At 37.8% G+C, this 22015-nt stretch overlaps 3 protein-coding genes across 9 annotated transcripts in view; 2 read left to right on the plus strand and 1 right to left on the minus strand.

Moving 5' to 3' along the window:
* The window catches only part of dmtn (dematin actin binding protein), a 29758-nt gene extending 21564 nt beyond the window's left edge, over positions 1-8194 (minus strand). For 3 of the 7 annotated variants that reach the window (XR_009206917.1, XM_058412585.1, XM_058412582.1), the window contains exon 1: positions 2510-2747. The gene's annotated coding sequence lies outside the window, so the exon portion shown is untranslated. Of the gene's footprint in view, positions 1-2293; positions 2396-2509; positions 2748-7854 lie in introns of those variants that run through there. The other 4 variants (XM_058412587.1, XM_058412584.1, XM_058412586.1 and 1 more) reach the window with 2 other exon arrangements.
* Positions 8195-11110: 2916 nt separating this feature from the next.
* On the plus strand, positions 11111-17325 carry pbdc1 (polysaccharide biosynthesis domain containing 1). Its single transcript, XM_058412781.1, has 6 exons — positions 11111-11173; positions 13185-13250; positions 13391-13450; positions 14715-14855; positions 15561-15672; positions 16961-17325. The coding sequence occupies exons 1-6, from the start codon at positions 11144-11146 to the stop codon at positions 17071-17073; spliced, it is 522 nt and encodes a 173-aa protein (XP_058268764.1). The 5' UTR covers positions 11111-11143; the 3' UTR covers positions 17074-17325.
* Positions 17326-21513: 4188 nt separating this feature from the next.
* The window catches only part of LOC131366726 (uncharacterized), a 37332-nt gene continuing 36830 nt past the window's right edge, over positions 21514-22015 (plus strand). The window contains exon 1 of the mRNA XM_058411428.1: positions 21514-21807. Coding sequence (XP_058267411.1) covers positions 21795-21807 — 13 coding nt within the window. The 5' untranslated portion in view covers positions 21514-21794. The remainder of the gene's footprint in view (positions 21808-22015) is intronic.

The following is a 22015-nucleotide window of genomic DNA, read 5'->3' on the forward strand; positions in this document are numbered from 1 at the left end:
ACTTTGACAACCTTTTACTGTACTCCAAAAAAAATGCAATGTACATACTTATTTTATAAACAAGATAATAAACCATAATAAATGTACTTGGATAATGGTGGGTGGTGATTTCCACCATTGTAACTAAACTGAGGACCCTCTGGATTTTTGGCTCCTGAGTGGCATTCACGTGATCACTGGAATATTTCTAATCCATTTTAAGAGACTGAATCCCTACGAGGACAAAGCCGCCTGTGGGTGGGAGATTAGAGAGTAAAATTGACCCTGCTCTTGGGGTGGGAGGTGTATCATACTCTCTCTCCCCATCACAGAGACACTAGCCTATGTAAGCTCAGGTGTGTAGAAGAGGGCAGATAGCGCTTTCCTCTTAGTGAGTTATGCCACATGTGATACATGAAGTTAGTTGGAGCAAAAAAAATAGAGCCGTCTGGTTGGCGGGAAGTGACAGGTAGCTGAATATATAAGGGATTAAAACAGCATTGGCTAGAAAACAGGCTATAATGTGGTATAATCAGGGTGACTCCAGGACAAAAGCATGCACTGAACCTGATATCAATCACTCAGAGTTATCCACCAGCCTGGATCTTTCACACAGAGACTTACCTCTGCAACCTTCACTATTTGCAGTCTGAACTTATAACCATGTCCTGTTATATGACTGGTTTAAATATTTCATTTTTTTAAATCATATTTCACACAAGCCTGAACTACAAGTACATCAGAGTATCTGCTTACAGCTTCCTATTTTCAATAGGACATAAAAGCCCACATATCAATACCGCGGCAACTTGAGTCTTTATTCATTGCTAGAATATTGTTTAAAGCAACTGACCTAACTTACCCTTATCATCATACCAATACATCATCATATCCATATTCATTTAGCTTATTTCTAATTTAACTCCTGTTCTAATATCTGCTCCTTTCTGCTCGGCTTTTTAGTTCCAGCTGGTTAGTTAGCCTATATGGTTCTGTTACGGGTCACTGAGGCGTGAAGGACGTCTAGTAGAACACCCCCATGCCGTTTCATCCAACTTAAAGCTGCTCTACTGACATGATTTATCACCAGAGAGGCAAACGGTGGCCGAGGGACCCATCTGCATCAGACGCTCTTCAATCCCAGTTCAATTTGGGAAATGTCTTTCTTCAGACGTCTCCTGTTTGACCTACTGCCTGGACGATATTTGATCCGATAATCAGGTTCAAGTCTGAGTGCATGCTACATGTGAACAAGCTAATGTTTTATTCCTTATTATTGAGGAGACATACAGTATAACTCAGTGATATCTGAATAAATGCATGTCCTGTTTGCTTGCACAGCAAATGGAAATGAGGTCTCTCTCTCTCACTCTCTCTCTCTCATAAACACACACACACACACATACGCACAGAGAGAGCTGGCTTCCTGTTCTTGACATGTCCTGATCCAGCTGTCCTTATCTCATGCTTCTCCATCTTGTATGGGCCTGGGATCCTCTCTCTCGCTCTCTCTCTCTCTCTCTCTCTCTCTCTCTCACACACACACACACACACACACACTGCAGATTAACTAGATCAACACTTTTCTTTTCTGTCCAGGTCTAAACCAGCTATTTTTCTCGAAGCAGAATTGGTTCCCAAAACAAAGTGTTATGCGCATGGTAACATGCTAAATTCCTTAACAAACAGCATGAGCGTGTATTAAAACGATATGATGTTTAAAACTGACTGCTGTGTAAATATAAAGTGTCGTCATCTTTTAATTCCACATCTGTCTTGCTGTTGGGAAAGGAAATGCTGAATAATAAACACTAAATAAATATTCACGTTAGAGAAAAGTTGTATTTCAGTTTAGTCTTATTCACACTAGCATCCAGCTTCAGCTCAGATTAGCATGCATGGGGAAGGACCTTTTTTTACACTGTTACTGATTCAGCTTTCACAAAGATAGTATGTTCACAGTCTTTTCAAAAGCCAATAAGTCACACTGTAGAGGAACTGCTAAACATCTCACACCGTGAGAAGTTGAAAAAGTTTCAAACTAACCCAAATATATATTCATTTACCATAACATTCAGCTTTTGTTTTCTATATTAGTTATGTAAATCATTCATAAATAATATTAATAATAATTATTATTATTATTATGTCACATAGAAAAATATATTACACAGAAAAATATTTATTTAAATTTTTCTTTACTTTTTTTTCATTTATTGTATTTTAATCTGTTAATCTATATATATATATATATATATTTTTTTTTTTTTGCTTATCATATTATTTTTGCTTATCATATCATATATCATATCACCTTAATTTCTGTTCCTGAAATGATCACTCATATCACTGAGCTATTTTTGACTTTACCACATGGTTAGTCACGCTACTAATCTGTTTCAGCCAGGCTCAGTTGCTGAAAAACACACATGATTACAGAGGAAAAAGCACATGATTACAGAGGAAGAACATCGGTGGAGGAGAGACAACAGTAAGAAATAATAAGAAGAGAAATAAAGATGCAACAAACCCATGCGGCTCGGCGTTCCATGCCGACTAGGAAATCCTACACTGACAGGCACACACTTCCTCTCATCCTGCTCTTCTGGTCCACGGCCTTACACTTTTCTCTCTTTCTTTTCCTCAAGCTCCTTTCAATTTGTTTTTCTTTTTACTTCACCTTTCTCTTTCTCTTTCCACATATATAGAAATTTCTTGCTTCTCTCTATTCCTTTGCTCCTGTCTATCTTTCCTCTCTCTCTCTCTCTCTCTGACTCCACCCCTCTTCTCTCTCCACCCTAACTGTAATTCTTTATCTCGGAGCAGCATGAGAAGCCAACGCCCAATCAGGCCCTTTGGTGCCGTTTCCACAGCAACGAACCTCTCTGCTCCATCGTGGTTAAAATCCTCTGATGCTCTGTTCTGTTCTGTTCCACACACACACACACACAGAGTACACTAAGAGTTGTGTTATATTTGCTCACTTAAAAGCACTCATTCAACATCCTCCTCACTCATTTACTCGAACAGTGAAACACATCCTGTGTTTAGCTGAGTAAGAAGTCCTCATATTTTTCTCGCTTAAAAAATGCATGGAAATTCATATTCAAAGTAGCTGCTTATTTAACATTTAGTGACTCACTGTAATGTACCAACAGCACCGTGAGAATTTATTAACATACATGGTCGTGTATGGCCAAAAAATTTGTGCTCAGCTGACCGGATTTAGTCCTCATCTACTGTTACAATAAGCTAAAGGGAGGATTTCTACTAGATTTTGGAGTGTAGCTGTGGGGATTCGTGATACTGATGTTGGGTGAGGAGGTCTGGGGTTCAGTCGGTGTTCCAGTTCATCACAGAGGTGTTCAGTGGGGTTGAGTCAGAGTCAGGGCTCTGTTTAGGATGCTTGAGTTCTTCCACACCAACCGTAACACACCATGGAGCTCTGTACTTTTTGCACCGGTGCATGGTCATGCTGGAACAGTGTTTCAACCTCTTAGATCCAGTGAAAGGAAATCTTACAAGTGGAAGAAGAACCTCTTATGGCTGTGATGGTCTAGTGTCTGCAAACTTTCGTCCGGATAGTACGCACATGAGCATGGAGAACATCAGTGGGAAACTTCTGTAAATCTTGTGGGAATATTTAGCTCAGCTTGACCAATGAAAACATTGACCTATTACTAAAGAACTGTTAAATGATAAATGAGGCTTGTTACTTTTTATCAATCATCCTTCTGCCATGAATCCCCCGTCTCAGCGTACGTCATGGTTCCCAGCATGGACAGATCTGCTTCCTTGCTTTATGTTTTGTTTTGTTTTGAACATCACGTGCATTTGTTTTTATTTGTGTCTTGTCTCAACCTTGTCTTGTCATTGTTGCACCTGCTTTGTAATTGTTCCTGATTGGTTTGCTTATTTTAGCATTCCTGTGTCTCATAGCGAAGTCTCGTGTCGTGTTTCCGTGCTATTCAATAGCTCATGTCTAGACTTCCTGGTTGTGATCTGCAGTTGTGTGATTGCTGATGTTTACTTATTACAGCATCCTTCATCCTGTTCCTTAAACTACACAGGTTACACTAAAAGGCTAATAAGGAAAACGCTGATTAGTAGTTGTAAAGTTGAGGTATGGAAACTTCATGTACGTATGCTGAATAGAACAGTGTTCCCCTTCCAACATCATAGCTTAAAACTGAATAAACCTTGAAATAAAATAAAAACTGATATTATCTCACGAAGTACACTCCTCTATGTGTAATGCATTACGGTCATTACTCCTTTAAGCCAGGAAGAAAAAGCTGCTTATGGATTTCTATTAGTGAAGAATAGTGGAGTCTTGATAGAGAAACACAGTTTTAAAAAACAATGTATTAGTGTTTGATCCTCCTTCATGCTATTGTTAGTCTACTTTCATGCCTTTCATGGCTTTTACATTAAACAATGGCTTTGCAGAACAGTTTGTCCCCCAAGAGAAATCCTGTGTCTCAAGACACAGACGCATGCACACACTTACACTTCTCCACTCCCACTTTTCATTTCACTAAATGGTCCTCTGCGAATCCCTCCTGAGCTTTTCTGCAACATCACAACACATGCTGGAGTAAATTTAAACGAGGTTTTACATCAGTCATGCAGTTATTACTGTTTGTTGAATATCTCTTATTATTTGGTAGAATATTGATGCATTGTTTCTCATGTTGTATCTGTTGTTGCATAATACTAATGACATAAATCTAAGTGCTAATCAGCTGTCTTCACGGCTGTTGCATCACACTCTCCTCTCCTCATTCAGGGATTATTACACACCCACACACACACACACATATGAACGCACAAACACACGCACATGCACCCACACATGCATGCACAAGCACACATGCACAAACTTCATCAGAAGGCATCAGTTAAAATCCTCAGGGACTAAAGATGCTTTATCTCTTATTTCCACTTCCTGGGCTGGGAAAGGTTTGGGATCCATTTCCAGTTGGACTGTTCATATTGATCAGCGGTGAGACGAAGATTGAGGTGTTTTTTTAAGCTAAACCTAACATCTGGATTTCTATAAAACCTTCCAAGTAGTGATGGGACAGTAGTGAAGATTAGAGGATGACTAAAAGCTGCTCAGATGAGCAGGGAGACTGACTAATGGATCTGTACAATCAGATTAGTCTCATTGATTACATCACTAATGCACTGCAGCTCCTGTCAAAGCACAACGACGAAGCTCCAGTGAATGATAAATGCTAAGGTTAGTAGAGAATGTGTGCACCTGGGCTAAATATTTTCAGGCTGGTTGTGGTGGCTCAGTGGTTTAGGGTCTGGGCTCAGCAGGTTGGGAGTTCAAGGCTTAGGACCACCAAGCTGCCACTGTGGGGTGTTAAAGGGTTAAGGGCTTTGCTCAAGTACCCCACAGTGGCTCTGCTCCAGTGCTCTGGGGCACTAAAGAAGATGGAACACTGGATAGGAATATCCGTAAGACTCTTCATTCGTGCCATTATCAGCCAATCGTGTGACAGCAACACAATGCATAAAATCACAGATACAGATCAATGACTTTAGTTAATATTGATAAGAATGGAGAAAACATGTGATCTCAGTGGCTCGGTTGACTGTGGCCTTGGTGCTAGATGGGCTGGTTTGGGTAACGGTGCAAAAAAACCAAAACACATCCAGTGAGCTAATGAAAGAAGTCAAAGGGAGAATGTTAAATAAACCAAATAACCATTCTATATGACTGTGGTGAGCAGAAAAACATCTCAGATTGACTTGAGGTGGATCAGCTTAAACAGTAGGAGACCACATCGAGTTCTTGGTCAGCCATGGACAGGAAGCTGTGACCACTGGCATACTGAACCTGGACAGACTGGAACTAGATCATTTGATGTTTTTAGCGTTTATTCATTGATGATTTTAACCAAAGTATGGTAAAAAAAAAAATTTTTTAAATCCAGTGCCAGCCTTTTTTTTGGTCTCAGTTCAGTATTTTATCAGTGTAGGCGTGCTAGAAAAAGAAAACCATCAACATGTGCTCTGGGCATAAAAACCTCTGGCATCTTTTAATACAAATACAATTTGATGCATCATATTGATCATATACAGTAAATAATGTATTTACTAGGAGCCCCAGGAACACAAAGTTGTTAGAAGACATGAAAAAGACATGTTGGCCAGATGTTTATGGAACTTAATGGATTTCTAGGATTTAGAAATGTTTACTTACTTAATGTGGTCACATTCCTAAAATGGACCAAAAACAATTTGTATTTAGGAGCCTCAGCTAGGCGAACCAGGACCAGCAATTAAAATGGACTAATGGATTTCATTTTATGAGGAATTTCAGATAGAGGACCAATAATGGACGTAAATGGATGTCTGGTCTCTGGTGCTCACTGCTAATGCTCCAGAGATTAAAAGAAAGGGGTTAGGAAGTCCTTCATCTGAGTGGTCACTGGAGCTTTCCCTTATCAATTTATCGCATGAAATCTCAGGAGATCTCAAAAATACTGTTAAATATTTGGAGTTGAAGTGTCCTTTTTCAGATGCATAAGCATTCATCCTCTGTTATTCACCCTATTCAAAATCTTTGACTGTAAATACAGCTGCAACATGCACAACCTGTAATCATGAACCAGACTAACTTCATGAACCAGAACCTACAAGACGGGTGAATACTTACGCAATCATAAAAATGCATGTTCATGATTTCTATATTATGGGCTAGTGTGTATCACGGCATTAAGTCCAGCATGAATCCCGACCTCAGTTCCAGGATATGGCACAGCTGTGGAAAACTCCATGGTGGGAGAAACTTATGAAAGGTGCAATGGCTCTGGCAATCTGGAACTCCAATATATCATATGTCATGATCACACAAAATCACTTTCAGTTACTGCTTCATCTTGATCATGGTCATGGTGGATCCAGGGCCTATTTACGGAACACCCCTGGAGACGTACAAACACTCATTCACACCTAGGGGTGATTTATCACAACTAATCCACCTACAGGCATGTCTGTTAGATGTTAGAGGTGAGGATACTCACAAGGGCACGAGTTACACATGGATTAAACTTCAGACAGACGGTAACCCGAGTTCAGGATCGAACCAGGAACCTTGAAACTGTACGACAACAATACAACCAGTGTGTCCTTCCATCATTACAAGGCAAATACAATTGCATCATTTTACTGTAAGTTTTTTTTTCCCACTAAAAATGAAGACCATTGCTTTACACTTTCTTTCTTGTCTGTTTGCTCAGATGCTCTTAAAAATTGTTTTACTGTAAATATCAACAATATCTTCTTTAAATCAGGACACAAAAGCCATAGGATAAGAAAGATTGCAGACTCTGCAAACAAACAAAAAGCGACAAGCCTGCACCAGCAGTTCCTTCAAGGAAACGGTAACTTCCTGTTGCTTTATCACGGGATAAACACACCAATGGCGAGAGCGCGCGCAGATACCCGCGGGCACGCGCTTCTGCAATTTATCCCTCCACACACTCATCAGGCGTAACTAACATGAATAAAATTAAATTAATTAATCAATAATTAATAATCATTATGAATATCTTAAAGGGAAGGAAAATAAACACTACAATGCCGAAAACAAAGTCAAATTGAGGACACCCAGGAAAATGATTTAAAAGCCATTAATAATTTCCAGTATGGGAAAAATAAACATTAATGTTTATTAGCAATCCTTAAAAATGCTTATTTATTCACAATTATTAAAGAAAAATCCTATTTTTCCATCCCTCTGAAAACATGACGCTTGTCAGCCTGATCCTTTTTAAAAGCCTATTTATTATTTATTTATTTGTTTTTATTCTAATGTTTTTAATGCATGTATTTCACGGCAGAAACCATTGCGCTTACCTTAACTGGACGTGAAGGAATAAAAATAAAAAATATATATATATATAATAAAATCCTCCTTTTCTTCAAACTGTCCGAAGATGCAGCATTTTAAATGTCCGCCTGTGGATGCCTCATTGCTTATATGGAGAGAGAGGAGGAAGAGATGCCAGGTAATATTAGGGAAAAATAATAACTAGAAGAGAAAAACAAACACAGACCTGAATGATCGAATTTAAGCGTATAAACCCGTATTATTTAAATAAACATAAATATTCCGATAACAAGCTAACATCGCTAACGCCTAGTAGCTAAGGTAACGGGTTCTGCCTGAGACGTAAAAGAAGGAGATTTGATTGAATCATTCTGGTGATTCGATTCGACTGAACAGATTCTTTTCAAACGACTCTTTTAGAGAAAACGTTTTTTTTTTTGTAGTATATGAAACGTGAAGCATTTTCGAGAATGTATTATACTCTATTTAAAATACTTCGACGATACAAGTGCACAATTATTTCATTTGCCTAGCTTGAGTTGCATTGAGTCGAGCTGAATCGATTCGCGGCCCGAATCCGAATCTTGTTTATTTGAAGGCATTTCCGATGGATTTCTAATCAAATAAACATACAGACGCAGTCATACTATAGTAAACGTAATGCACACTCATCTCAAAGCCTTCTGTATTCTTCCGATTCAGTTACAATTGATAGAATCCACTGGAATCGACTCAGCTGAAATATATTTCCTGTCCTATGTACACATTTTTATGTTTATCCCAAATTGTAAATAATGTAATTGAACTGAATCTGTTAAGTAACAGCCTTTGCTGATTGGAAGTGGGTGTGTGAGATGACACTAAAATGTGTTACACACATAACACACTCATATAAAATGTTCATAAATGTCCATAAAATAGAAAAAAAAATGTTTCATGCCGCCTCACAGTCTAGTGCTGACACATGAGTTCATTTATATGTCCATAACCATAAAAAATACTCCTGCACCAACACTAACTGCTGTACCGACATATCACCCATAATAATAATAATAATAATAATAATAATAATAATAATAATAATAATAATAATAATAATAACAACAATAATAATAATAATAACAATAATAATAATAATAATAATAACAGGAATAAAATAAAGGACACATTAATAACATATATTAATCAGAATTAACAGAGGAGAAAGAATAAATATGACAAATCTATAAACAAAACTGCAATGAGTATCGCAAGATGAAGAAGGTAAACACAACAGAACTGAATATAAGACAAAATTAATCATGCACTATAAGGACACCAAATACAGCACAGGAGGTTAGATGCAAAACAACCTGAATAGCACTGAATGAAACTCAGCACAAAAACGTGATTTGTTTCTGGAGTTTAGGGATGCAAGCATCTTAGCCTCATAAATCAATGTACAATAATAAAATGGTCTTAAATCAAATAATAATAATGAAATTACCTTGTCTGCATAGTACGACAGTCTGGAACAAATATGTAAAATAAACTATAGAGATAACAGAGCAAATATTCAGTGCCTGTCAAAACAAATAAAACTAATTCCCATTTATACACAGTCTACATTTACACATTGCGATTTTACCTTAACCACTGTGAAAATCTGCTCAGGATAGAAAACCCAGACAACACTGTGTGTAACGTACACTTCATGCTTTTAAATTAGTTTGTTAGCTAGAAGGATCGAATTAGTAAGGGGCATCAAAGAAATCAGTATTATTCCAGATAATAACAAGTACAGTACATATATCGTTAGTAGTTTTTCTATAGATAAATAAAATCTGCACACGTCAGTCTTTAGAATTTATTCAAACTTTAACTCCCTGATACAAAGACAATTCCGATGGTGTGGATGAACTTGCTTAATAAACTAAAAAAAAATAGGTAAAGAAATACCTGTACAGTATATCTTATCCATGTCGGATACTATATTATTAAACAGGCTTAACCATGACATGCTTCAATGACAATCCTCAGGTCTTTGATACAACAAAACCCATGAAAAGCGAAACACTGACTGAGAAAAGAAAGCAAATTTAAACACGAACAAAACTAAGTTATTGATTTCAAATAGTTTTTTAAAATCAAAATATTCATTTTTATTAACTGCTTTATTCTGGTCAGGGTTGTGCTGGATCTGGATCCTATCCTAGGAATACTGGGCATAAGTCAATAATACATACTGGGGATTAGAGAATCATTGCAGAACAAGCTTGTTTATGCTTTTAAATTGGGTTATTTGCAGTTAATGTATGTGATAGTGATCTATGAATCATATACATGATCGTTCATAATATTAAAACCACCTGTCTAAATTAGCAACAGATCCTTTAATTCCTGTTAGATGTGAGTTGGGGCCTCCATGGATCGGACTTGTTTGTCCAGCATGTCCCACAGATGCTCGATCAGATTGAGATCTGTGGAATTTGGAGGCCATGTCAACACCTTCAGCTCATAGTCCTGTTCATTAAACCAATCCTGAACACTTTTGGGAGGGTGCACTTTCCTGCTGAAAGATGCCAGTGGCTTTTTCTATGAAGTCTGCAAGAATGTTTAGATAGTGACATGGTACACAGATCAGGCATAACATTATGAGCAGTGAGAGGTGAAGTGAATAGCACTAGTTATCTCCTCATCATGGCACCTGTTAGTGGGTGGGATATATTAGGCAGCAAGTGAACATTTTGTCCTCAAAGTTGATGTGTTAGAAGCTGGAAAAATGGGCAAGCGTAAGGATTTGAGCGAGTTTGACGAAGGGCCAAATTGTGATGGCTAGGCCACCGAATCAGAGCATCTCCAAAACTGCAGCTCTTGTGGGGTGTTCCTGGTCTGCAGTGGTCAGTATCTATCAAAAGTGGTCCAAGGAAAGAACAGTGGTGAACCGGCGACAGGGTCATGGGCGGCCAAGGCTCACTGATGGACGTGGGGAGCGAAGGCTGTCCCATGTGATCCGATCTAACAGACGAGCTACTGTTGCTCAAACTGCTGAAGAAGTTAATGCTGGTTCTAATAGAAAGGGGTCAGTGCATGATGGGTCAGAGCTGTTTTGGCAGCAAAAAGGGGGACCAACGCAATATTAGGCAGGCGGTCATAATGTTATGCCTGATCAGTGAATGTTAAAACTGCTTTTGAGCGTTTTGGGAGAAAAATACATTCTACTACTAAAACCCAGCTCTGTGGAAAGCCTGATACCTCAGAGTGGACATTTGCAGGTATCTGGCCCTTTAAGAGCCACACGCTTCGGTAATGATTTCCGGGTAAAACGGCATCAACATGGACGCGGGAGAACTTCTCTCCTCTCTGGTTTGAAACGTGTTTTTATTATTATTATTATGGTTTTCTTTTAATAATAAAATAAAGACGCGATATAAAAGGATTTCGAAATAAAAAACCAGATCAAAGATATTGACATATATAAGAAATTAGAAGGCAGTTAAGTGTGTTAGTAAGCGCGTGGCTGAAACGTGGTGCAGACAGCGCTGGGAATAAATAAACCACAGCAACTATATTATCCATAAAGTATCACGATTTTAACCGTTTCCTGTTGAAAAAGCTGTATAAACATATTATTAAATAATGTCTGTATATACAGGGACTACAGGAGGAGACGTCAGCCTTTATTCTGGCTGTCATGCCAGCGAAAATAAAGCAAACAATGTAGCTGATAATCGATTCAATCGATTATTACTGTCTGATCAATAAACAGAGAATAAACCCAGGGTGTGTGTGTGTGTGTGTGTGTGTGTGTGTGTGTGTTTAAGATGTAAGAGCATAACAATGTTTGTATAATATAAAGAGCATTGAGAAAACTTGGCCTTTTTATGGACCCAAAGTGATAAAAACATTTTCCTTACATATTTTAAGTGAATGGCTTCTTTTCATGGAGCATTCATGTCTCTTAACCTAGGGGGAAAAACCTTAGGCTTAATCTTAGGTCGATTATGGTATGAAAAAGCTGCACAGGCAGAAATAAAATGAGAAAATAATGATTTTATACATATGTTCAGCCTGAGTCACTGTTTTAAGCCTAAATTATACACTTATCGTTGTAATATTCTAAGTAGTATAAGTATAAAATAATTTTATACTTAAATAATAATAATAAATAAATAATAATCATATTTTTTTTATCTATCTAGTGTAAAGAGCTGAATCCCAAATGCATCCAAACTGGACATATATGTATCATGTCCAAACATTTTCCAGCCTCTATTTGACATTACAATTTATAAAAATGAGAAGTGGCATATGAGGGGGAAAAAATTAGAAACGTTATAGAGAAAAGAAATCATTATAGAGAAGTACAATAAAGCGTGTGTAAGGGTCTGTGTACAATCCCATAGTCATCCTGTATTAATACAGCTGTCATCTGTGAAAGTGGGAAAGTTTTGTCAAGTCAGTATCATCATGCCGATAAACTGGTGGAATAAAATGAAAAGGCACTTTAATAAAGGATTGGTTTAGGGGTGTGCATATTATTAAAACTAGGTTTTTAAAAAAGGAAAAAAAAAATGCTGATGGCCTAGTATTGTGTTGGTCTCTCTTTTGCTGCCTAAACAGCCCTGACCCGTCCTGCACTGTGTATTCTGACACCTTTCTATCAGAACCAGCATTAACTCCTTCAGCAATTTGAGGAACAGTAGCTCGTCTGTTAGATCAGAACACTTGGGTCAGCCTTCGCTCCTCACGTGCATCAGTGAGCCTTGGACACCCATGACCCTGTCGCTGGTTCACCACTGTATCAAACTCAGTCAAATCCTTACACTTGTCCATTTTTCCTGCTTCTAACACATCAACTTTGAGGACAAAATGTTCACTTGCTGCCTAATATATCCCACCCACTAACATGAGCCATGATGAGGAGATCATCAGTCTTATTCACTTCACCTGGCAGTCCTCAGAGTGTTATGCCTGATCGATGTATGTTGTAATTTCGCATTGAGGTCGGGAAAAAGCTCCGACATCAGATTTATCCTGGTTAAATTCATTACATCACAAATGCTGCCTTTTTTTATCAGAGGTGTCTTGATTTTGACAATTCCTAATGTGTTGAAATGACAATGGAGGATTGTGTAAATGCACAGTTCGTCTGGATTATTATGTGCAGTGGCGTGATGATGCTGAGGCATTTATAAACGTGTTTAAGACTTTATAGATCCCTCGAATGAATTGCTGAGCATCAGTCTATCAGTTCTGTACAATAGTGTACTAAATAATGAATCTTCTGTATGGAATCTCAAATCAGGTGTCATTTTAAACATTGAACAACATTCATATGGCGTATTTAACAGTTTTTCTGAATCTGTCTCCTCAGGGTGTGGAAGGAGCAGCAGCTGCAGCACACGCTCTATCTCTCCCTGCCGAGGCTTACGGAAATGATGTCAGTACACACATTGTGCCTCATTTTCTTCTTTCTATTTAATTCAATTCCGTTGTACCCAATTCTAATGGATTGACTTGTCTGTAATTACTTGTGTGTAATTTTTAATGAATTATTTCTGATTGTTTCCGCTCACCCAGGCGCAGTTGGAGGTGATGTGGGCGATGAAGGCCTACAACCATGCAGAAGTTTACTTCAATGTGAGTGATTTAGGATATTTTTTTAATTTGTACAGTAGGCAGTATGGGAACACTTGAAATAATGTCCCACAGAATCCAGGGTTATGTAGTTTTGAGGTTTCACACTACTCATACTTTACTCGGGATAACAGTTGGCTCTTCATAATCTGACATTTTACACTGCACATTCCTAAACCGCTTTAAATAACAGCTTATCTCATGCTTTCACGTCAATGAGACAAAAAGGACAGGTTTTGGTCTCTTGCAGGTGTTATCTTTAAGAACTTTCTAATATTCCTTTGGTCTTTTTAACTTTATTTGACCAGACATACATTGGTATCAAATTTCACTAATTACTCATTATCACACATTTCCCCATTGCTACGGCATGCATTTCATGATGTTCGCTGTTTTGCCACATGACTCTATCTACACTATATTGCCAAAAGATTTGAGACATCTGCTTTTACATGCACATGAATGTAATATGGAGTTGGCTCCGCCCTTTGCAGCTATAACAGCTTCAACTCTTCTGGGAAGGCTTTCCACAAGGTTTAGGAGTGTGTTTATGGGAATTTTTGACCATTCCTCTAGAAGTGCATTTGTGAGGTCAGGCACTGATGTTGGACGAGAAGATCTGGCTCACAGTCTCCGCTCATCCCAAAGGTGTTCAGTGGGGTTGAGGTCAGGACTCAGGCCAGTCAAATTCCTCCACACCAAACTCTCTCGTCCATGTCTTTATGGTCCTTGCTTTGTGCACTGGTGTGCAGTCATGTTGGAACAGGAAGGGGTCATCCCCAAACTGTTCCCACAAAAGGGAGCATGAAATTGTCCAAAATGTCTTGGTATGATGAAGCATGAAGCAAGGGTTCCTTTTTACTGGAACTAAGGGGCCGAGCCCAACCCCTGAAAACAACACCTGACTCCAATGATTTGGAGGGGTGTCCCAAAACTTTTGGCAATATAGTGTACCTAGCTGTTTTTGTTACGTATTGCAGCGTCCTGGGTTTCATGTGATTTGAGGAACGTGCGGTTCAATTTCTGATTGGCTGTCTGACGCTAAGCATCGTTTCACACTGTACACATGCTTTAGAGCAGAGTTTGATTACCCGATTAAAAAACAAACAAACAAACAACCGACACAGTTTTTAGGCTGATGGTATCCTATGTCTGTGACCTATTGAACCAGTGTTAATGTATTCACTGATAGAGACTTCAGAGCACTCTTGTACATGCTCTTCTAACTGCTCTTCATCATGATGACTCGAACATTTGTCTTTCGCAGCTCATTTCTTCTGTGGACCCGAAATTTCTGAAACTCACAAAAGCAGATGACCAGATCTATACCAAGTTTAGGGAAGACTTTCCAGACTTCAATATCAAGGTTCTGGATCCGGAGCTGCTCAAGTCAGCAGAAGCGAAAGAGGTGTGTTACGACCGTCTATTTATTTTGTTTTTGTGTGTGTGTGTGTGTAATGGCCCGTGCATACAGGCTGAATGAATGTTTAAAACAAACACATCGTCCATAATGTCCAAAAAGACCACAGAATGACCACAGAAATATTAGGTTTATGACTCCACACACCTTCCTCAAAGCACACAAGGAATATTTTACCTTTTCATTCCAAAGCTCAAAATACTCATTTAGGCAGTAACTAAATACTAACTATTTATTTTATTTAAAAAGTTTCATGTTAAATACACATTTCACACATGTATAAGAATTCCTGTTCGCGTACAGTCTTCCTCCTTATTGACAAATCTTGGTGAGACTGTTGACTGGTAATATAATCTGAGTATTTGAGTATCTGAGAATCTGATATTATGCTCATTCGTAGCGGTTAGCACGTCACATTTGCCTCACACTTTTAAGGTTGGGGGTACCGCCTCTGCCCTGTGTGTACGGGGTTTGCATGTTCTCCTTGTGCTTCAGGGATTCCTCCAGATACTCGAGTTTCTTTCCCCAGTCCAAAGACATGCAACGTAAGCTGATTGACATCTCTGAATTGTCTGTAGTATGTGGGTGTGTGAGTGTGTGTGTGTGTGTGCAGTTGTGCCCTGTGGTGGTTTGGCACCTTGTCCAGTGACTTGAAGTCCACTTACTTTTACAGTCAATATTATTCTGTTGTAGAAATGGAGGCCTTTTTGTAACCACTTTGAAAACCTGGTTGAAGACTTTAACTACGGTACGCTCCTGCGTCTAGACTGCGAGAAAGATTACACAGAGGAGAACACGATATTCGGTAAGTTATCATAAACCTCCTTGCTTATTATCACTTTTTTAATTTGATGCACTCTGAGACACATTCACAGATGGAAGACGTGTGCACCTGGGTGTAAAAGTTTACCTGGCTGTTCATCATCAATTCATATTTAATTCCTGAGGGAAGACACCTCCAGGGTTGGGGGTTCGATTCCCGCCTTCGCCCTGTGTGTGTTGACTTGTGGTACGTGTTCTCCCTGTGCCTTCCAGGAACTCTGGCTTCCTCGCCCAGTCCAAAGACATGTGTTGTAGGCTGATTGTCATCTCTAAATTGTCCATAGTGTGTAAATGTGTGTGCGATTGTACCCTGCTATGGTCCAGGCAGGTGTACCATGCCTTGTGTCTGAAATCTCCTGGCATAGATACCCAGAAGGATAAGCAGTGTAGAGAATGGTTAGATGGAATATTTAATTACTGGTTGAAAAAAGTAGCAGGATGTTGAGCCACAGGATGGCGCCATTTAGCTACCTTGCTAACATCAGAACATGTCTTTGCTGCAACAGAAGCCAGGTTAGTGTTAAGTTGACTATATTTATGGTCAGGTAAGACAGTGAATGAACTTGTGAAATGATTACTTCAAATAGCTACTTCTAAATATAATAGAAACTGTATTTATACTCTAATAACCCAGCTTGGGCATCAGTCACCTGCCACACAATTTGTTGATAGAATAGAAGCCTTTATTTGTCAAATTATTTGCAGGGTCAGCCATGATGCAATATTAGTTTCTGCAAATATAAATGCAAGCTATATATCAAACTTTGTAGGCAGTGATATGTCTGTCTGTATTTGTTTTAAGAATTTTCAGCCACTCTTCGTTGTATTTCTAGTTTCACGGCTTTCAGTGAGGTTCAAGCTAGGCAGATTGAGGTATGTTCCTGAAGCACTTCTGCTCTGGAATCTGACAATTCCCAACGAGAGTTTTTGACCTTTGTAATAAACTACTGAGTCAGTTTCGCTTTAACAAGTTCTCAAAAAACATACAGGTACACTGGATCATTTAGGTAGTTTCCTTTATCCTGTAACTAAAAGAGTGCTCAAGCCTTTGAACATGTCAGTGGTACGTTTTAAAAAATATAATGCCAATAAACGTTATACAAATATCATATAACTGCACATTATATGATTTGTCCAAGGGAAGGGTGCCTAAACTTTTTCATAGATCTATAGATCTTCTACTGCTGTTGCTCAATAAGACGATTGTTTGAGTTGACTGAAGAGAAGATTAATGAAACCTGATATATTTTATTGCATTACTGTCATTTCAGCCACCAGAATCCAGTTCTTTGCCATCGAGATCGCGAGAAACCGAGAAGGTTACAACAACGCCGTGCACAACGCCGGCGCAAAGGCGAAAAAGCAGAAGAAAGAGCAGAGTTAACACCTATAGCATCACAATAAAGTGGCCTTGTTTTATTATTTCAGGCCTTGTTTATGTTGCTAATCTGACATTATTTACTATCCACATGATTTATTTTACATAATGGAAAAGTACCATTTTGAGGCACATGTGGAGAGAAATGAAATCCCTCAGTATTTAAACTCATTAGATGTCTGTAATTAAAGGTTTTTGTATTTTTGTTTCTGTTTTGCTGCTGAATGTTCTTTATAACAAATAAATCCCCAAACAAGGTCTTAGTATTAAAAGGTTTTTTTTGCAAGAAATATAAATTTTCTTCATGTAAATCACCTTGGCCTGCATTCATAGGGTGAATATATATTAAACTAAGGAACGTTTACAGTCCCTATATAGTCTGGAATTGGTTGTCATATCTCGTATCCTGTCGTTATCATTCATGCTGTGAGCAATTTAAAATGACAGTATGACCACCTAATATTGTGTTGGCCTGCCTTTTGCTGCCAAAACAGCCCTGACCCATTGAGTCATGGACTCCACTAGATCCCTGTGTGCTGTGGTATCTGGCACCAGGATGTTAAGCAGCAGGTCCATTAAGTCTATCCTCTAAGCCTCAATGAGCCCCACTACGCAACTTACAGGACTTAAAGGATACTTTTGATAGATACTGACCACTGCAGACCAAGAACACCCCATAAGAGCTGCAGTTTTGGAGATGCTCTGATCCAGTGGTCTAGCCATCGTAATTTGGCCCTTCGTCAAACTCGCTCAAATCCTTACGCTTGTCCATTTCTCCTGCTTCTAACATCAACTTTGAGGACAAAATGTTCACTTGCTGCCTAATATATCCCACCCACTAACAGGTGCCATGATGAGGAGATCATCCGTCTTATTCACTTCACCTGTCACTGCTCATAATGGTATGCCTGATCAGTGTATAACTTAGGACGTGACCTGAAATTTGAAAAATGTGTGGTCAGACTTGTTGCTCAAGACATGATTTTGTTGCTAAAAATAAATTTCATGTAAGCAATTTTCTCATTACTAGATTGATTTATGTAGAGGGAATGTGTTCAGTTTCCATAGTTTATTTATTTATTTATTTGTTTTTAATTTGAACTTTATTTTACCAGGAAAACAAAATCACATTGAGATTACAAATCTCTTTTGCAAAAGCATCCTGGGCAGCGCAGGCAGCACCACAGTTTGCGCTGATAGCAGCCATACACACACACACACAAACATCATATAAGTTAAATCAAATTGCATTATAATAAAATGTATAATGAGAAAAGGATATCGATATCGGCACATAACTGAATCAGGCACAGCATCTAAAGCCAGATGTTTCTGTCTCAAAGTCAGTCACTTCAAAGTCACCTTAAAAGCATCCAATGAGATCAGCTCCTTAAATTTCAGCTGATTTTGCAAAGTATTTCAGAGAAAGCAGTTAAATTAAAAGACTTTTTCCCCCAGTTCAGTTCATACCAGTGGAACGGGCAGTAAAAACAATGATACCTGAGACATAAGGCTGTAGCTACCTCTCTTTATTTTTAGGCCTGATGATATGAAGGATGCAATATTATCACAAACCAAGTACGTCATGAGCCGCTGTATACAATTAAGTATTATTCATTACTTATTCATTACATTTACAGTTTATTATGAACTCATGAGCAATTCTTATTTTTAGCTTCATGGATGAAGGATGATCGTTTTAACGGACCTCTTGTTCTATGAACTGCCTTTTCCAAAAAAAGGACATACAACAAAAACAGAAAAAACACATAAGGTGCTTGGGAGAGTAATAATAATTATAATACTATGAGTGATGATAATACTGATGACGCTGATGATAGTGGTAGTACACCGATCAGGCATAACATTATGACCATTGACAGGTGCCGTGAATAACACTGATTATCTCCTCATCATGGCACCTGTTAGTGGGTGGGATATATCAGGCAGCAAGTGAACATTTTGTCCTCAAAGTTGGAAAAATGGGCAAGCATAAGGAGTTTGACGAAGGGCCAGATTGTGATGGCTAGACGACTGGATCAGAGCATCTTCAAAACTGCAGCTCTTGTGGGGTGTTCCCGGTCTGCAGTGGTCAGTATCTATCAAAAGTAGTCCAAGAAGGAACAGTAGTGAACCGGTGACAGGGTCATGGGCGGCCAAGGCTCATTGATGCACGTGGGGAGTGAAGGCTGACCCGTGTGATCCGATCCAACAGACGAGCTACTGTTGCTCAAATTGCTGAAGAAGTTAATGCTGGTTCTGATATAAAGGTGCACAGTGCATGACGGGTCAGGGCTGTTTTGGCAGCAAAAGGGGGACCAACACAATATTAGGCAGGTGATCATAATGTTATGCCTGATCTGTGTATTATTAATATCAAAAATAGTTAAAACATCTCTTGACAAACTCTCTAACAATCTCTAGTCTCTTATGTAATATAAAACCCTTATGCTGTTGAAAAATATCTAGTATAACAAAAATGTAACTGCCAGCAGTTATCTCATATAGGAAATAAAATCAGTGATATTTTGATAGCAGTTTGTTTTTTGTAGACATCATGATTTACATAAGATATATATATATCTTGTGTCAGATAAAAGAGAAGAAAAAAAAAAAGCTGAAAGCTGAAAAGAAATGAACCACTGTCCTACATTGCACAAAAGGCAAAAATCAGCCTCGCCTTAGCTTTTTATATTCAGATCATTAAATAGTGTGGCGGAAACATGAGAATGCAGAGCAATGTTGAATCCGAACTGGACTGGCAAGTGTTCAAACAGAATAGGACTCTGCTTTAATGATAAGGGATCTGTGTGGTTAACTGTGTGATATGCACAAGCTAAGAGGCTTCTAATAAACCTGCTCATATATAGAAGGATAAATGAGGGCTGGCTGGAGTCAAGGTAAGACCTAAAAACCAAACATGGCATGATAGAATTAACACTGAGCTCTTTTTATATACCTTTCAGTAGAACAAAGAATGCATTAACGTTGTCTTTAATGATAAAAAGAAACCATTGCTCTTATAGAATATAATTGTTTCCCTATATGTATGAATAAAAGAAATATCCTTTTTATTATCCTCTATATACTTTCATTGATTATTAACTACATTTGAAATATTATACTGCATTAAGAATATATTTACAACATTATTATTATTATTTTTTTTTTTTATAAAATAATATATTGTGTATGCTGTAACAGTAGAAATGGCAGAAATAAGACAAAACAGAGAATTAGAAGGATTTCTGCAGGCTTAAAAAATATGTTTAAAAAAACTAAATTCATAATACAGTTAATTAAAAAAAAAGAAGAAGTAATTTCTACATTTTCCGCATACTTTTTAACACTGATCATTTGATACACAAACAGGTAAATTGTGCTAAAAATCTTAATATGTGGAATAGGGAGACTCTCCTATTATTATGATGTAGTTCTTGAACATTGAAACTGGTTTAAATTACACTGACGCTCCGACATGCAAGGAAAGTGGGTGAATTTAACATAATCCTATACACCTTGGACAGAGAAAGGTGAATTTTTGTGTTATAAAATGTCAGTAAATCAATGCTTTACATAAAAATGTCACAGCTGTGTCGTGTATTCGTGAGAAATATCTATAGAGCTCATTTCAGTAATGTCAATTATTAGATTGACAGCTAAATTCACAAATCTTCCTTAATAGTAAACAGGCAAAATATGCAGATATTATGAATCTATACCTAAATGAAATTCGATTCAGTTTCATTTGTACATTTAACAATGGACATTGCATCAAAGCAGCTTTAGAGCAGTATATAAATGCAGGAAATACATTTTTAAGTGTACACGTCCCTTAATGTGCAAGCCTGAGGCAACAGAGCCCTGAGATGATATGCGGAAGAAAACTTGAGAGGATCCAGACTCATTCATCAAAGTGTCATTAGAATTAATTCCCCTTCTTTAACCACGTACAGTTTTCCTGTAATTCTGTTCAGTTTTATTTGCTTTCTAAATCCCAGATACCAGGACTCAACCCCCTCAACCATCATCAAAAAAACTGTGAAACAAAAATATCTTAAATATAGGCAAATTTATCTCTTATAATGAGATTATTATGAATTGAGTATGAAATTACTTAGCCTGATTTTAGATGCTTTTATACAAGCTTCTTTCTAGAAATAAATGTACTGTATATATTTGTATGTATATATATCGGCACAAGACTGCCAGTAGAAATAGGCTGTTTTAAACATTAAAATTATATATGGAATGTCTAGAAATAGGTCTAGATTTTTGGTTCATTGCAGGTTATGTCTAACTATATTGTATTTATGATATTTTCACTTGCTAAAATGACACTTTTTGAAGTGATAAGGTCTGATTCTATTGGAGGATTCAGTGGCAGCATAGCAGAAACTTAATTGGCTCTGGGGATGTTTTTCAGCAAAGGCAAAGTCACAGAGTAATTCAGAAGGAATGCAGTAGTGTATAATGCAACAGGTTCACTCGCGTTTTTGTTTTCCTTCCTTAAAAAGAAAGCTTTAGTTTAAAAGCTTTTTAAGCTTGTAGGTAAAAACGTTTTTATTTTTTTTAATGCTGCAACTCTTTAAAAGCTAAATCTGTGAAGAAAGTGAAAGTTGGTTTACTGCTTCTGAATGTCTTCAGGAACGTGCTCAGTAGTTCTGTTTTTCTGCACAGAGACACCAAAGTGATACCAGCTGAAGTCCAAAAACTGCGTGAGCATCATGTCTAATAAAAGTAAGTCATATATATTTTTAGTAATGCTACAGTACTAATCATTTAGAATTAAGTGTTGCTACAAAGGAAACCTTGCATTTAACATGTGCTTAAATAAAGAAACAAACATGTTAGACTTGTTTAAGTTATAATACCTTTCTGATCGAAAGCCAAAAGAATAATGTTCTACCCTTTCTTTTGATTTAAAGTTTTTTCTTCTCTCACTTTT

This window comes from Hemibagrus wyckioides, linkage group LG16, assembly GCF_019097595.1.
Source record: "Hemibagrus wyckioides isolate EC202008001 linkage group LG16, SWU_Hwy_1.0, whole genome shotgun sequence".
NCBI classification, from domain to species: Eukaryota; Metazoa; Chordata; class Actinopteri; order Siluriformes; family Bagridae; genus Hemibagrus; species Hemibagrus wyckioides.

Excerpts from the sequence above, each read along its gene's own strand:
- pbdc1 (XM_058412781.1), top strand. The coding sequence starts at position 11,144 with ATGGACGCGGGAGAACTTCTCTCCTCTCTG. Across the intron at positions 11,174-13,184 it reads GAGAACTTCTCTCCTCTCTG|GGTGTGGAAGGAGCAGCAGC; the intron begins GTTTGAAACGTG and ends CTGTCTCCTCAG. Across the intron at positions 13,251-13,390 it reads CCGAGGCTTACGGAAATGAT|GCGCAGTTGGAGGTGATGTG; the intron begins GTCAGTACACAC and ends CCGCTCACCCAG.